The following is a 16752-nucleotide window of genomic DNA, read 5'->3' on the forward strand; positions in this document are numbered from 1 at the left end:
CTGTATGTTATTGTACTATGCTGTTGTCCTTAAGGTCGACCGATACCCCATTTTTTTGACAATATTATGTGCTCTTGTACCTTCACAATCCACCTTTAAAAGAGGGCCAGCGAGACAACTGATGTAGAAAACGAGTGGTCTAGTCTACTGTACTACAGAAGTCATTAATATGGTCGCACAGGCAGATCCGAACCAGCACCGCAGTGGCATCTTCTCAGGAAATAAATAAAAATAGTTTTCATACAATGCTGACAAAATTGAGAACTATGGCTCATTCTCGCTATTATAAGATCAAAAGCGAGCAGACCGTAGTCACCATGTGTGAAACAGCGGGACCTGTGAGTACATAATTCTTCAAACTGAGTCCCAAAAATAATCAAAAGGACAACTTTTCTCATTAATTAGAGCTTGTAGAAAGCCGTGCGGATCGGACTGATTTAGCCGAACACGTGGGTGGCTAATGAAGTAAGGGGAAGTTTAATACCGATGTGGGGGTGGTGTTAACTCATCACAGCTGAATCCCGGCTGAGCGAAAAGCAGGGTCCAGATTTAAAATAAGATGCTGAACTTGCAAATTCACACATTTAACACATTGCTTACAAATGGAGAATTTCAAAGACTTCCTTCTCTGATATCTGGGGGTTTGTGTGAGGCCATCCGTTACATGGAGAGGCTCAATACTCAAAACGCTTTCCCCACTGAGTGAGGATTAGGATCGCCGATACAAACATTCTTTTAAAAATTTCCTAAGCTGCTCGCTCAGTATTTCTCGATAACATCTGGGTCAGTAACTCTTATCTTCCTGACATGGTTAAAGTTAATGACAGTGCATCAGATTTGAATGAGGATAGATTGATAGATAATTGTAGATAGATGATTGGTAGATAGATGACAGGCGCAAAGGAAATTGAAGAAAGTTACAGCCAAAAATGGCGTTTTTCATACCAAAAATAGAATAATAGAATTAATATTCTAATTTGGAAACTGCAACACCTCAGTTTGACACCCTGGAAACTGGCACAAGAAACAATGGAAGATATGGTGGTGATTTTATTTCTAGTTTGCCGTCATTATAATAAAGCTTTAGTGCAACAGATAACAAAAATGTCATATAATAAATAACAGTTACAGTCACTTAGCAAGCTGGTCTGATGCATTTTCACCAACCCGGCTGGGAAAATGTGCTCAAGTTACTGCAAATTGCTTATGGGCAGCAGTTTTTGAAGTCAGTTCACAGATTCTCAGTAGGACTGAGGTCAGGAGCTCTGTGACGGTGAATCCATTTAAAAGACGGGCTTCGGCTCAAGGTTAGCAAAAGGCAACACAGTGCGGCTGTATAGCTTTGCACTGTGCACTAGCTTTACTCTAGATCTTGAAATATTCTTAGAAGAATTATGATAAACTTTAACATTACCAGCAAACAGCCAAGAATTAAAACATGGGTATGTGGGGGAAAATATGAAGTAGATTTATGCCTGGTGTTGATTTGTGACATATTATTACATTCCCAACACAGGCCAGTACTTAGCACAAGGACGTCTGATGGCTGTGCTCTCTGTTCTCTATAAAAAAATATACTTGAATTGTTTATTATACATCTGTTTGTCAGTATTATTTTCTTTGGGGGATGCAGAAAAATAAATTTAAGAAACACTATGCTTTCTGTGTGAATGGACTAATATTATGACGTGCTCAACATTTACCCCAGTCCCAAGAAAATCTCAAAGGTCTAAATACATTCAGTTCCTCTTAAGTATAAGAAGGAACCACTAAAAAACCAAAAAGTTACTTCGGCATTTGGTTGAAACAGATTGCAAAATGAAGGCTTTATGCAGAAAGCAGAATTTTCAGAGGAATAATTAAAATCATCTAACTGACAGCAGCAAATCAGTAATATATTGTTACAGATCAAGTAAACTAATCCAGAACACAAAGGAAACAACGATAAAAGCTTTTCCTGCTCTTCCTCCACAAGAAACACGAGCCAGTAAATGTAAGACACCTTGAACATGTACACTTGCAGGGTATGGAGAGATTGACACCATTCAGAAATCTGTCCAGTCAGCACTGAGCAACAGTTAAACAGTAGCTGTAGGATATGCAAAATCCCCAATTCCAAGTCTCAGAGGACACAAAAGCAGAAAATTGCAAACAGGTAATAAAACGAATTAACCCAACAAAAAACCTGTTAGAAATCAAGTGAGGAAACCCGCCTTCGAGAAACACCAGGGTCTGACAACCGGCGAAAGACGTGAAGCCAGAGAGCAGGACTCACCATCCACCAAGTCTTGGCTGTCATGTTGTAGCAGAGCTGCCACCTGACTGCCTGCTCCGCTGAGCGGCCCCTCGCCTGCGCCATGCCGGTGAGGTCCATCTGGGGCACCGAGTGCCGCGTCGGGAACGCAGCCACCTAGAGGAGCACGACGGACACGTGCCTTTAGGTCAGAGGTGGTGTGTCCCTCCTGCCTTCGCCGGCGTTCCCACCTTTCATCCTGTCCTCCCCCTGGGTGTCCCAGCAGGAGACCAGGCGAGAGGGAGAGGCGAGGAGGACTGGGAGAGCGGGGGCAGCAGGTCCCACTGCAGCGTGCGGAAGCACGGCAAACAGGAAGCTCCCGCAGAATGATAGGCAGCCCAGTCTGGGCCAGCTGCACTAACAGAAACACACCAATTGTGCATTCATTCATAGATATGTTCCAGTACTGAGCGGGGGGGGGGGGGGGGGCTAAGAAAAGCCTCCCCTTTAACCACATGACCACGTAGCGTAGGCTGGACTGAGGCTCAGCACAAGAAAAGGTGAGTCTGCAGTATTTACCGCAAAGCACATGCATCAAAACAACAGTGGGCCAGTCAGTCGACATGGCCGAGGAGAAGCGGCAGAGAGGAAAAGGGAGAAAGTGAAGGCCTTGAAGGGGAACGTACTCACAGCGGCCCACCTGCAATGGCTAGGGGCAGCCCCATGACAGGTCACATGACGGGAAGTCCACCCTGGGTAGACACTGGGAAATGGGCGGGATCACAACGAGGAGATGAAGCTGAAGTCACTTGGCAAAGCCCAGCTGTTCCCCCTTTCTCTCTATGCAGGTGTTAATCATGGGCTCATCGCACTGCGTTATGAGGCTTAAGGCATTTTAGACTGATTTTTACATTTTTATTTCAATTTGTCCATGTAATTCAACACTTCACCCACCAGTGCCCACCGTTATGGTCTCAGCAGTATCTGCTGTTTACATACTCTTAGTTTTTCATTCAGGTATGACATTTCACCACCGTGAAACAATTTTAAATGTCTAAAAACAAAGAGAATCCAGAGAATCAACAGTTCCGTCACATAAGCGCCAACAGAAGCATAAATCTAGATGCCATGCGCGCTACACAGCGACAAGCAGTCATTCACAATAATATTCAGAACTTTCTGGACATTATTTTCTTTTATTTTGAGCCTTTCTGGGACCGGAGTGAAACAGAAGCTGGATTTAGCAACAGCACCAGTGAGTCGCACTGGTGCTACAGCGGCGATGAATCACCGTGAATCGCCTGTTTCTTCACCTGCTTTGAGTAACGGCCCAGCGGGGCCCGTAGGGTGAGCTGTTAAAAAAAGGACAACACTGCTCCACAATTGTGCAGCATAAATATCGAAATACCATGACAATCTTTGTCACCATTTTTATATTTCCGGATGAACGGCCAGGAATAGTAGATTTGGTACTCAAACTAGTAACTTACCGGTTGGCAGCAGTACGCGTGGTATTGTGGTAATTGTAATATAGTTAGGTTGTAAGCTACGAGGCTGTTGTAATTCTGGTTCTAGCAGGTCTGATGTGGATATGTGACCTATGCACTGGCGCAGTTGCGGCTTTTGTGCATGTCTTGGCCGTCCACGCTGAATGGTAGCATATCCCTGCTCCACCAATAATGACAGGTTTTTAACAGCAACTTCTCCCTCTATAGTTCTCAGTCCACTTTCCTTCATTTTGATTAGGACAACGTGGCAAGACCGTGGTGGCATTTTCAGAGGCATGCCGCGAAAACCATTTCAAAAGAATAGATAAAAAAAAAAATTGCTATATCCTTGCCCGCATGAGAGGCTGTAAGCGCATTTAAAGGCTCGCAGTTGTTCAAAACACAGCTAAGCAATCGTTCTATCCAGGCATCCACAAAAGTCTGTCACCAGCAAACAGCAGCGTCCATTTTTTCCATGCCACTAAACACAAAGTGGTCCAAAAAGAAGCAAGGACCATCTGCAGTCATCCTCATCATCAACAACCCTGCCTAATCATTGCCCAAAAGAAAAGCAGACAAACCACTTGAACACTAACATTTTCATTTTTAGATACATTTTGGTCAAATTAAATTTTAATTCAGCTCACAGCAAACTCAACTGCTTCCAAAACACTTTCAAAATACAGCAAGAGAGAATTCGGCTAAATATAGATAAAACCCCAAGTTTTATAAGGTCACATTACTGAGTAACCTAAAGGGAAATTTTGTAACATTAAGAAAGATGAGCGGCTGCATTGCTTTTTGGTGGGGAATATATAGTTTATATAAAGCTTTACGCTTAAAAGGAAACAAAGAAATAAAAAATTCTATTTTAGTGTTGGTGTGTGTGTGTGTGTGGCTCAGCAAGTTGGTCATTGGTTCGAGTCCCAAATCTCCACCGAGTCCTTCATCAAAGCACATAACATCCCAGAATATGCCGCACAGCACAGATGAACAGCTGACCTTGTGCTCAGATCCCCAGCCTCACCCTAACCTCTAAGCATTTGTGCCTTGGAATGACAGCGAGATGGTGTATGAGGAAGAAAAACCACGTCATACTCCTGTACCAAAAAACAGCTCCCTTTAAAAATGATGCATTACATGCAGGTATAATTCAAGAAAAAGGTTCATTCTTGTTCTCCAGCTGTAAATAAATGTTGCTATATCTGTTTGGAAAGTGATTTACAACAGTGATTTACAACATCACATGCACCATGTGAGTGTATACATTACTCCTGGTGTATTTTGTATTTAATTGGTGTCAAAAATTGCTACATAAAGCGCACAGCTTCAACACCGTATAAAAGGGTGTTCAATATAATTGAATCCATAAATCCATTCTTCCCTCTTTTTCTTTAGAAAGGCAAAAGTAACTAAAACGTAATTAATCACTATATGGTGAAAGCAGGGCTAAATGACCAAACGGGCCAGGCAGGTCACCGCGCCCAGTCTTCAGAATCATGACAGTAAGTTCAAATTTCAAACTGCTATTTTTAAGATATGAAACCCATATGACAAGGTTGTGTGCACAAAATCATCGGGAAAGAACAGCACCGTATTGAGATTGGAGGGGAATGACCACACCGTCACGTAGAACATGCTGACAACATTCCCACTGCAGGGCACACAAAACCGACGACCACAACGATAATTCCGCAGCATCTGTCAAAACAAAAGGCAGCATCGCTCACGACTTAACGCCTTGCAGATGTCGATTTTCCTAACATTGCGCTTACGTTACACAAACACTTCGGCAAACAGAAAAAGAAATGGCCGCTGACCTGCTTTAAGGACATGTGAGACCCGCCAGGCTAAACCATCAGACATCAGATTCACGCCTCGATCTTTTTGCGGGCTCCTAGTCTCTCTCTCTACTGGCAGCGGTGGAGTTAAAATGAAGTTGACTAGCGTTACACGTAACATAAACTCTTAGACTTCATCTAAATCTACTTAGGGGTACAGGGTGATTGATTGCAGAGCGTTGCCATGGAGAAAAAAATAAGTCACTAATTGCCCCATAATAGACGAGTTTATGCACTAATGATCTATATGAGTCAAAGTTGGTAGCAAGGATTATATGAACAGCACAGGAAATCCGGCTAATCAGTGAGGTTCTCTTCAAAGGAAGGCAGTCAGGGTAGCTAGACTGCTGTTCAAGAAAGATCAGTGCAGGCTCAGATCTTCCAAAATGAGCAGCAGACTGCCAGAATGTTCTACAAGTTTGTTGTGGTATAGACAATACCTGTATGTATCCTGAAGCCTGAAGACAATCCCTGATTAAATAAATCTAACAAAGCAAGCCAGTTCTACAAAACAATGCTAAATGTCTGCATGGCACCCTACCCTATACTGCCAGACATTGGCTCCTTCCTCTTGAACGTCCTACACGGGTTCTTACCTGTCTGCGGCTGGACAACACAGTCAGCAGTAACGACTCTGAACATTGGCAACATGGCAGGCAGGTGACAGGTACATATGAGGATGGATGGGCAATTATATGCAGCACTTTCCATTCTGAACACAGGCTGCGGAATGCATTGGGGGGGAGGGGGGGTATTATTGACATTTTTATAAAAGTTTTAATAGCTTGCATTTAGTAATTTGTAGGCAATTTTTACCCTGTGTTACCCAGCCCCCCCCCCCCCAGGTCTACGGTCTATGATCCTGACCCAGTCTTCCTCACAGCACAGCCACCTTGCAGCACCTACAGTACATAGCTGGGGCTCAAAGGCCCACAGACATGCTGCTGCCCTGCTGAAGACAGGCCTCAAACCAGCGATCAGAAGCACAGAGGCTTAGTCCACTCATCCACGAACCACCTGCAAGAATGTGGGCACCTTTATTTCCCATTTATTAACAAAGCATAATGGTGCCTGTATCAAGACAGTCCAGGTTTTCCCATCAAATGTAATTCATAGGTTTCCTCTAGTTTTATTTGGTCACTAGATGAAAGAGCCGGTCAATTCAACTGCCCAGGGAGTCACTATAATGACAGAGGTAGGTAGCGATAAGAGTTACGTCCAAATGCAGAAACGCATGTTATATGTTACAGATTTACGTAACATTTATTCAGTTAAAAATTGGGAAGTTTGTCATAAGTGCATTTCTAGATGAAGGTGGCTGTTTTGGGTATGCGGCCCCCCCAGACCCTTAAACCACAGGAACACGTGTGGTAGCATGCAGCTCCTTAACTGCCTGCATGCTGTACATGTTGAGTTGCAGTTACATAACTCGCCCTTTGCATTAGAGAGCAGTGGTACCACTTCTGGTACTGGATACCACTTCTAATACACGTCTCCCCCAAACCTGGATTTTGGTTCTAACTAACCCAATTAAACTTAAATTCAGTTACAAATAATTTAACAAATTCTCTTGGAGGTACATTTGTTCCAAATTCTCAAAATAAGGGTGTATATCATATCATACTTGAAAAGGAATTGCATCTGGAAAAGTATTTCCAACAAGACATGTAACAACGAGAAATATCTGAATGGTTACATAATACATAACACACACTCAGGAAGCTACACACACAATTTTGAAGCTCAAGTTAAATTTATGTATATGTGTGTGTGTGTGTGTGTGTGTGTGTGTGTGTGTGTGTGTTGCGTCTGATAGCAAACTAAACCTCACAAATGACACGGAAGTCAGTATTCCCAAAAGCACAGACAATCACCCCCACCGTAGGGGTGTGATGAACTGGCACAAGTCCTCTTCAGCCAGGATCCCACTGGTAACTATGCAAGAGAGCTTTTTTACGCAATAAACAAAGACACCATTCACATCACCTTCCAGAAAACATCACTTCCTTCATCAAATTTATTATAGACTACAGGTATCTACCTGCAATCTTGCAAGCGCAGGTGTTTTACTTGAGGGCTAAAGTACAGGTAAAAGTAACAGCAGAATTTTGAAAATATGGTGATCGGCGGGGTCTTAAAACGTAATTAAATCTTTAAGCATAACAAACCAGAAGCAAGGTGGTTGGTCCCAGAAGAGGTCTCTTGTTGTACCTTTGAACAAATTACTTGATTAACTCCAACTATAAAAGGGATTTAAGTTGTACATTTGGTTCAGATGTCAGCTAAACACAAAAATAAAACAGACGTTCTGTTAGACTCCTATGCAGTGAAGAGGATGGCATGTAAGGATCTTTGTACTCTGGTATTTTAAACATTCATAGAAATATCAAAACAGATAACTTTACCAGCATTACCTCAGCCAACCTTACCCGTCATTCCGCAGCCAGTTTCTACCATGAACTGCCCCCAGTTTTACACATCCCAATGACGCAACGTTAAACACAAATATCTGCACGTCTAGCGCTGCCATTTACAGAAAACCTTGACCATGAGAAAGATCTCCCGCCCCCCTCCCCCCTTGAAATGTAATGAATAATTCTCATCAATAAATATGACACAGAACTTTGAAACTACTGGAAATGCATTTTTCAGTTTATGCAAAAAGGTGTCAAAATAAGCAGACACTTCAAGTGACTGAGGTAACTTCAAAGGAAGTACAGTCGAACCTCGTTACTACGTACCCCGGATACAACGTTTTCACCTTTTCAACGTACAGGTTTCTAATTCCCGTTTTTAGGCTATGGATTATTCCAATAGCAGCCATTGTTTACAGCGTAAACTTCGATACAACATCCAAATTTCTAGAGAAAATACGAAAACTAACCATCGTTACAACGTACAGCGCTCTCCCCGCCCACCACAACTTGTGTCGCTACATCTACCTGTATCTACCTGATCTTCGCCCGACAATGCACATTTGTCTATTGCGTTGCTTGGCAACGCTGGCTTTATTCCGTCACGGCCGGACTCCGGTAATAACTGCAGTGCGCCCCGTACGTTTTTCCTCGTCATTTAGCACGTGTCAAAATTCCTCCAAAACGAAAGCAGATCAATTTACAAACGAAAGCAGAAATAATTCTGCAATATCGTAATGGTGTGTCACAGTCGAAACTAATTGAAGACAATGGACTAGCAAGAAGCACAATCTCAACTATCATACATAATCAAGACAATACTATGTCTGAATTTGAAAACAATCGGCTACGTAAAGATGGCAAACGGCTTCGAGGGGGGGCTAACCCTGAATTGGAAAAGGCCTTGTACAAATGGTTTGAACAGGTGAGAGGCAAACATGTGTCAATCAGCGGTTCTCTGCTTACTGAAAAATCAACCGAAATTGCGCGAGAGCTGAACATTGTAAATTTTAATGCAAGCGGCGGTTGGCTCGACCGGTAAGTGGTTACAACGTTCTATGCTTATAACGTACATGTTTTTGATATCCTGTCTTGTACGTAGTAACGAGGTTCGACTGTACTTCAAATATTGTTTGAAATATCCACATCTCCTATTAAAAAAATAGAACACCACCATTGGGCTATTAACTTTAATAAACAGTTAACTACACCAGAAATACCAACTACTATTTCTTTGAGAAGTGATTAATTCCAGATGGATGCTGTTCTTACGAGATTTGGACATATTGTAGGTGCTTGGTCACAACACCAAACTGCTCAGTCAAGTTCACTGGAATCACAGTGTTCTGTTGGCTAGATTGCGGTTTAAGACACAGATGGAAACTGGCTCCAAATTAAAAGTACAATGGGAAATAGCAGCTGGTAAAACATGTGAACCGATGGCAAAGGCAGGGCATACAGCGCAATCTTGAACACTGCTAAGAGGATGGGATGGTCTCACTGTACACTGCATGAAATAATCAGGGATCCGAACAACTATTGCGATAATACTGGCCACAACACCAAGCTTCCTCAAAGCACTTCTAAAAGCACAAGTAAGTTTATTACATTGTATTCAGGAGCTTTACACTATGTCAATATTCAAACACCACCACTGTCCAGTAGGGGGCGCACAACGTAGCTGATCTTGGGTGAAGTGTTGGGTTGCAAATATTGCCAGTATTTGATGTCAAAAAAAAAGTTTCTTGGAATAAATGAATAGCCGACTTCCTACCCAGAAACCCTTGCATATATCCATAGTGGTGAAGGAGACACACAGACGTATGAGTGAGGGACAGGAAAGCCAACAGCTTCATCATCACCACCCATGTGCTCTACAGGGAAAACGGCATAGGCTAGACAAGCAAAAACCCCAAGCATCACATTGTATTTGCAACATCACAAATAATTTCAAACACAGAGTCCCTTTAGTTCAGCATTTAAACCAGTCCTTCGGGACCCCCCAGGCAGACATGGCTTTGCTCCCTCCCAGCTTGCTACCGGGATTGTGTGCAGGGTGTCTCCTGTCTACCAGGAGCTGGGAGGGAGCAAAAACATGGATCATGTGGCAGGGAGCTGAGAGGGAGCAAAAACATGGACCATCTGGAAGGGAGCAAAAACATGGACCATCTGGGGGGCCCTGAGGACCAGATTGGGAAACACTGCTTTAGTTTAAATTAATAATTCAGTTTAACTTTGCGTTTTACCTTAACCATCCACAGCTCCAGTCACGGCTTTGATATGCTGTATAGACTAACAAATTCAGACTATACAACACAAAAAAAAAAAAAAGACAAATTTTAAATCATAAAAAAAAAATAATAATAAAATGTCAAGGGCCTCCAAAACTCCCATGATCAGAAACAGAGCCCAGAAGCCAACATTCAACATCTGGAACGTTCCATGATTGTCATAGCAGAGGCAGATCAACATCGCAGAGAGGCGACAGCATGGCCTACAGGTGAGCGTGGAGAGGCAGCAGGACGGGACACAGACTGACAGACACAGACGCATTTCACTCACTGCGGGAGACAGGCTTCAGCTTTTAACGTTTTACTCGGAAAGGCACAAACTATGTTTTTTTTTTTCCTGGTAAATCATTCTGACGTGAGAAATAAAACTAAACAGAACATGATCCTCCCCGTCATTTCCGCCACCGTACAGAGTCCCTGGTAAAGGAAGCTTCCTATAACAGTTCTTATCCATTTCTTTTTTCATTCGTTCATTTCAAACCCGATATTTCACTCTTACTTTTTTCCGAATTCCCAAAAGTATGAGACTATTATCAGTTTGTCTTGCACAGTACTCAAGGCCAGCGACCATGCTACAAAATCCACGTTTACCAAAAAAAAAATAAAACAAAAAAGTTAAAACAGACAGGTGGAAAGAGTAATTTCAGAATGCTACAGCATGAAAGTACGACGAGAGCAGACCTTCAGACAACTTAAATTACAAAAAGAAAAATGAATTTACACACGTCTCGATGCAGGTACAGACGCGATGCTCTTGGTGCTCTCACTGATGCTGGGGTCGCTACTTAAATAGTTCATTCAATGCCTCTGACTTCGATCCCACGAGTAACTATTTCTATGGATCACATGGTCTTGTGCTTGATCTGCTTATGTCTCTCCAACCAGATAAAATCACAAGCTCTGCATTACACCTAGGAAACAATAGCTGTTTCAAACAGCAGTTTTTTTTATATTCACTTCAAGGTGTTTCTTGTATCGTTATGGTTATTTTTTTTTTTTATTGAATCCCACATTTTATCCTACGTATTTATATATTTTTGTTTTTTTCAGTTAAGGAACCACAGTCTGCTTTACGACCCAGCGCATAGCTGGGTCAGCTCTGTTCCTGTTAACACCAGTAGACAGGGCGCATCATCGAAAGACCAGAGAATGGATGGGTACGTCCTGTGTGTTAGCTCCCGGTTTAAAACTAGACAGTAAGGAGAATGTGTCAAGTTCACGCTGATGTCCCCTCTTCACTTGTGCCGTTGGAGGGCTTTCCTCTTCCTCCTCTTGAAGAAACAACAGCACCTGCGAGGGCAGGGAAAGGATTACTGCCGGCTGAAGGCGACTACAGTCGCAAATGAACGGCCGATTCAGACTTAAGCAACGACAACAATTATACACAAGGAATAGCGATTTCTGAGGGATGCACAGGCAGGGTCAGTGTAGGAAAACCAGAAGCTGCGTACTTCGTCTCATTGGCCACCTCCACCTCGGCCGGCGCTGTGATGGGAGCGTTGGAGTGTCCGGCAGTGGGGTCATCAGTGTTCAGCTCGCCGTTGGTGGAGCTCATCACCTGAACACGCGCAACACACATGGGTGTCAGCAGGAGCCTGACGGACATTAGGGTGTGAAGCGCACAGGGATACCAAGCGAAGGACTGTTTGAAGGAGCCCTCAAAAGTACATGGTGGTGGAGATATTAATCATAGACATATTAATAAACTCTTAAATACAGCAGCTGACTGGACTGCCTGTTCAAAAGTTACTCATAGTCACTGCTTGTACCTGAATGACGAAGTGGCCTCACTAGAGTCAGAAACAGGACGAGTCATTTGAAACCAGGCAATGCTGACCACTCAACAGTGCAATTTCAGAACACAACACTAGATGGCACCAAACACTGCGCTGCAGTATAAATATCTTCAATGGCCATTAGATATGGATAAAAGGTGAACGATAGAAGGTGCTGCTTTACCTGAACCACTGCTGCTAAAAACTGCAAACAAGTAACTAATTAGCAGAAGCATCCTTCTGATTACCAGACAAGCTATTCTAGTGCACAGAAGACCACTGAACTCCACTGAACCACTGAATGTAAAACTTCACCCATCTAAGTACTAAAGCTGACGAGTGAATTTTACAAGTTAAATCTATGTTCTTGAACAGGAGGATGGAACGGGCATGTAAAGAACTGCAGGAACCATGAAGACCAGGGCATGGCCTCATCTACATCTCGCCGGTAGCCAAGTGTGGCTCAGCTAAAACACAAACGGAGAAGACCATGCAGGCCATGCAGCTAGCGGTACCTGGACAGAGCCCCCCAGCCTATCAGATGTCAGATGAGATCCCAAGATCTCCCTATTGGTCCCTGGTGTGGGCTGCGATTCACTTCCTTTGGGTTCGGGCGACTGGTGCCGGCCCACAGGAAAGGGGGTAGTAAGGGGGCAGGAGGGAGGGGGGGGGGGGTCAGAGATGGTTTCATTGGGGATTGAGAAGTAAATAAGAAAAAAAAAAAATTACAGACCATATCGCATGCAAAAGCAGGCATGTTAACCAAGGCAACAGCAATGGAAGAAGGAATTAAGTGGAGAAGACAGCATGCTGAAGGAATAGAGACCTGAACTACAACCTGACAGCTCGAAACAGTGTTGCCACTGTATGGATGCTCTTCATTACGCAGGATTTAATGTGATCGTTAAAAAATCCCAGCAAGCAAATAAAAACCCATCTGGCCATTATGATGCGGGCTAATTCTCAGCAGAATTTCATCTTCAAAACATCACTATTTATGCATCTGTTCATTCGTATATGCGAAACAGCGACATCCATCAACGTCAAGTTCAGGCCAGAAGCTTCTAAGCTTATCGGAATCCGGACAAATGTCTTTAACCGCAAGTTCACTGCTCAGGGCATCCTTCGTACTTCAGTGCCTAACGAATTCCCGTAGAGTTCACTTGCGGACGGGTTTACACACAAAAGTTCATCACATCTTAATGAACAAGCCAAATGTGCATAAACAAAGACATAGATAAATAAATAGACAGACAGAGAAAAACATATGACAGTGTCACCCTCATTGGCCACAAAGGAAATAGACGATGGCACAGCATCTGAGTGGCAAGCCACAGCGACACATTAATACAACTGAGGGCACTGCACACTGTCCAGCGCACTGCTGCAGCTGAACTCGCTGTGGCATTCAGAGATGCTTCTTCGTAACTGAACCCATATCAGCATCTTAATGAGATGCTGCACGAGATACAAGATCACAGTCGTAAGCCCTGATCTCAGCGTCGCTGCTGCTAGAAGCCAGATTCACATTTCCGTCCCGGTTTTACTAAAGGGATAAAAGGCAGAGTGAGGGTCCCGACAGACCCAAACCACCAGGGCTTAGTGCCTTCAGCAAGACGGGACCCCGGCGCTTACCGGATTTTTGGTCTGCTGTTGTGTTTTGTCTCTGCCGCTGGGCTGGAGGGGCGTGTCGCTTGGGATGGGGCCGATTGGGGTAGGCTGGGGGGGGGCGCAACACAGGAAGTTCAAAACAAATACACAGAGCAGAGCCTAATAATAGCCTCAGTGCAGACCGCTTCCTACAGAAGAACCCAGACAGAAGTACTAACAGGACAAAAGAAACAGGCTGTGTGTGTGTGTGTGGGGGGGGGGCTTCATAGTTATGACAACATGGCTAACCACCTCCAATCTGTCAGATTCCACAGCCGAAAATGCTTTTTTGCCTTTTGCACACAGAACAAAAACTGCTCAGATCAATGTGCAGCCTAGCTTATTAGTTTATAACAATATACCACTTCTTCCAAGTTGGCGTAGGGGGTGGGAAAGTAAGCATCTGCAAGAAGCAGCAGCTGTCAGAGGCTAAATCAGCGACTGACTGAACAATCGGGATAGAGGCGAGGATTGACACTCACAAGCGTCTTTCCAACCCAGTCATACTCATAGTCGAAGATGTAGCCATTCCGGTCAAAGAGGTCAGTGAAGAGTTTCCTTAAGTAGTCGTAATCAGGTTTCTCAAAGAAGTCCAGCCTCCTTACGTAGCGCAGATAAGTAGCCATTTCCTCTGCAGACCAGAAAAAGAAAGAGAGGAAATGATTTTTTAAGATCTACAAGAAATGGATGCAAATCTGTCAGACCAAAGAAGCCAGAATCTGACCGGCAGACATGGATGAGTGTAACTACTACATTAAAAAGCATGAAGGTGGGTGTAAGGGCTGTGTAGAGGAATGGGAACGCAGGTGACTAGAAATGAAAATGGGCAGGGAGGGGATGTGAAAGAAATAATGTTTTAAACGCATATGCTGTGAAATGACAGTGCAGCACTAACAAGGTACCGTTCAAAGAGGTACGGAACAGAAACACGACTCACCAGGGAAGCTTTCACAGAGAACTTCGACGGGCGTGGCTCGCTTGGTATCTCCAATTTTTTGATACCTTTCTTTCAGTGTGTCCGCCTGCGATGGAGACAGACAGGTCTGCTGCATGCATTCCACCTTTCTCAAAGCATACTACAAATAAGCATTCAGGTACTGAATGGAAGCGACCATAACAGGGTGTAATGCATGCAAGTGTATCTTGAGTTCACAAAATATGCAAGTTTCTCTACACAATCCCTTTAAAGTGGATACTGACAAAAGTAAAATGACTTAATGCAAAGTGAGGATAACTTCAAACTGGCCCAGAAAGGAAAAATATTTTAAGGATATACCATGTAAAGAGATGCCAAGGCACTATTTCAAGTAGATCATAGACAGAGAGAAGTGCCAGCGGAATCCTGCAACGCAACATATTTCGGAAATAAAATCTTCCTCTACCCTTCACCAGATCAACAGAACATGAACAAAAGTGTAATTTCAGGGTGTAAGCTAGTGGTGGGTGACATAGCGATATTTTACAGTAACCAGTTATAACTATATCTACGACACACATTTCAGAGTTAATCTCAAGAATTACAATACGGCACTAAAATTTAATTTAGCAGACGATTTTGTCCAAAGCAACGCACAAGTAAAGCAATTAGTACATTACAAACAAACATGTTGTGGAGTCCATTAGGCATAGATACAGCTCAGCTGAGCTTCTGAATGTCCAGTTAGAAGAGTGTTTCTTAACACTATTATGATCAATACAACAAACCAGCAACCGCCTATTACACAGTTCCTGCATGCTCAGAGGCCGCAACAGAACAACCACAAAGACAGACCAATGCGAAAAAAGGCGGTTTCAGCCGGCATAGCATCTCAGCTCAGACAGGCTCTACTTTGTGTGGAAATGGTTTGTATTTGCAAAATCCAACATGGACCTGCTACTATAATTAGCAAACTTTGCAAAGATAGTTTTCATACAACAGGTGGAAATACAGCAATCTTTTTCAGTACCGAAAACCCGGGTCCCCAAACCCGTGGGATGTCTGGCCATGGATATATGTGCAAGAACATCCTGCGTTGCAGGACTCTCTCTCTCCAGGTCTATGATCTACTTGAAATGCAGAGCTTTCCACACATTTTGAGTAACCAAAGCAAAGCAAAACTCCTTACTGACGCAAAAAACTCAAAATCGTATTTCTCAATATTAATATGTATCCATTCTTTGTTGTAAACTGTGTTCAGACATTCAGTTATTCACCAAAGTGATACAAGTTCATTTGAACACAAACTTTTGAAACCATAATATATATTAAAAAAAATAATAATTAAAATGAAATGAAAAGCCTTTGCTATGATAGGTCATTTTCATATGTAAAGTATTTTACATACCATGATAAATTTTATTATGTTACAAGCAGTGTTTCTTGTAAGGACAGACTTGCCAATTAAGTGGTTAGAATGTTAAAATTATTATACATTGTCAATTTTTTTTAAAAAAATCTATATCGTGGATTGGGATTATAACCAAAAATACCAGGATATGACAATCTGGCAGACATTTATTTTGCTTCACCTACTAAAACAAGGAGCAAATCCCTTAAACAGCAGAAAATTAGGTTTATGCCCTAATATCTGATGCAAATTAAGAAAAAAAAATTGCAACCAGGTTCAGGTGGAAATTGACAGGAGCAGCAAATGAGAAAGACTCCTGGTAATTAATTAAAGACTGCAAGGTGGAAAATACCGCTGACCAGTATAGACTACAAAGTCCATGAAAAAGAAAAACTCAACTGTCAGTATCTATCATGTCACATCACCTGGAGGACACTGTAGAACATCATACTGTACAACAGATCACAAACTACAAACTCCAAGTAAAACTGAACAAGGCCATATAAATTCCAAGAAATAACTCACTGACTTCAATGAAAACACTGGAACCTGATTTGAGATGCTAGACCTGCGAAACCAGAGGAATTCTGGATGGAATTTAAAGAAATCAGAATGGGCAAAATGAGCCAAAAAAAATTAAAGTGGATGACAGAAAGCACAGTGGAGACCGCAAGAGAAACAGTCAGATTCAGGAAGGATCATCTTAAAAGCACTGAATCACGGATTCCAGAAAA

At 42.8% G+C, this 16752-nt stretch overlaps 2 protein-coding genes across 5 annotated transcripts in view; both read right to left on the minus strand.

The window, feature by feature from the left end:
• LOC125708566 (nuclear factor 1-like) overlaps positions 1-2600 on the minus strand; it is a 40303-nt gene extending 37703 nt beyond the window's left edge. Inside the window, exon 1 of the mRNA XM_048976192.1 lies at positions 2276-2600. Within this exon, the coding sequence (XP_048832149.1) occupies positions 2276-2374 (99 nt within the window). The 5' untranslated portion in view covers positions 2375-2600. The remainder of the gene's footprint in view (positions 1-2275) is intronic.
• Positions 2601-9151: 6551 nt separating this feature from the next.
• The window catches only part of LOC125708578 (casein kinase I-like), a 29730-nt gene continuing 22129 nt past the window's right edge, over positions 9152-16752 (minus strand). For 3 of the 4 annotated variants that reach the window (XM_048976224.1, XM_048976223.1, XM_048976225.1), the window contains exons 7-12: positions 14629-14713; positions 14174-14322; positions 13677-13760; positions 12557-12658; positions 11718-11824; positions 9152-11556 (exon numbers count right to left, since the gene is read on the minus strand). In XM_048976224.1, coding sequence (XP_048832181.1) covers positions 11502-11556; positions 11718-11824; positions 12557-12658; positions 13677-13760; positions 14174-14322; positions 14629-14713 — 582 coding nt within the window. In that variant the 3' untranslated portion in view covers positions 9152-11501. The remainder of the gene's footprint in view (positions 11557-11717; positions 11825-12556; positions 12659-13676; positions 13761-14173; positions 14323-14628; positions 14714-16752) is intronic. The other variant, XM_048976226.1, reaches the window with a different exon arrangement.

The sequence above is a fragment of the Brienomyrus brachyistius genome, chromosome 15, assembly GCF_023856365.1.
Source record: "Brienomyrus brachyistius isolate T26 chromosome 15, BBRACH_0.4, whole genome shotgun sequence".
NCBI lineage: Eukaryota > Metazoa > Chordata > Actinopteri > Osteoglossiformes > Mormyridae > Brienomyrus > Brienomyrus brachyistius.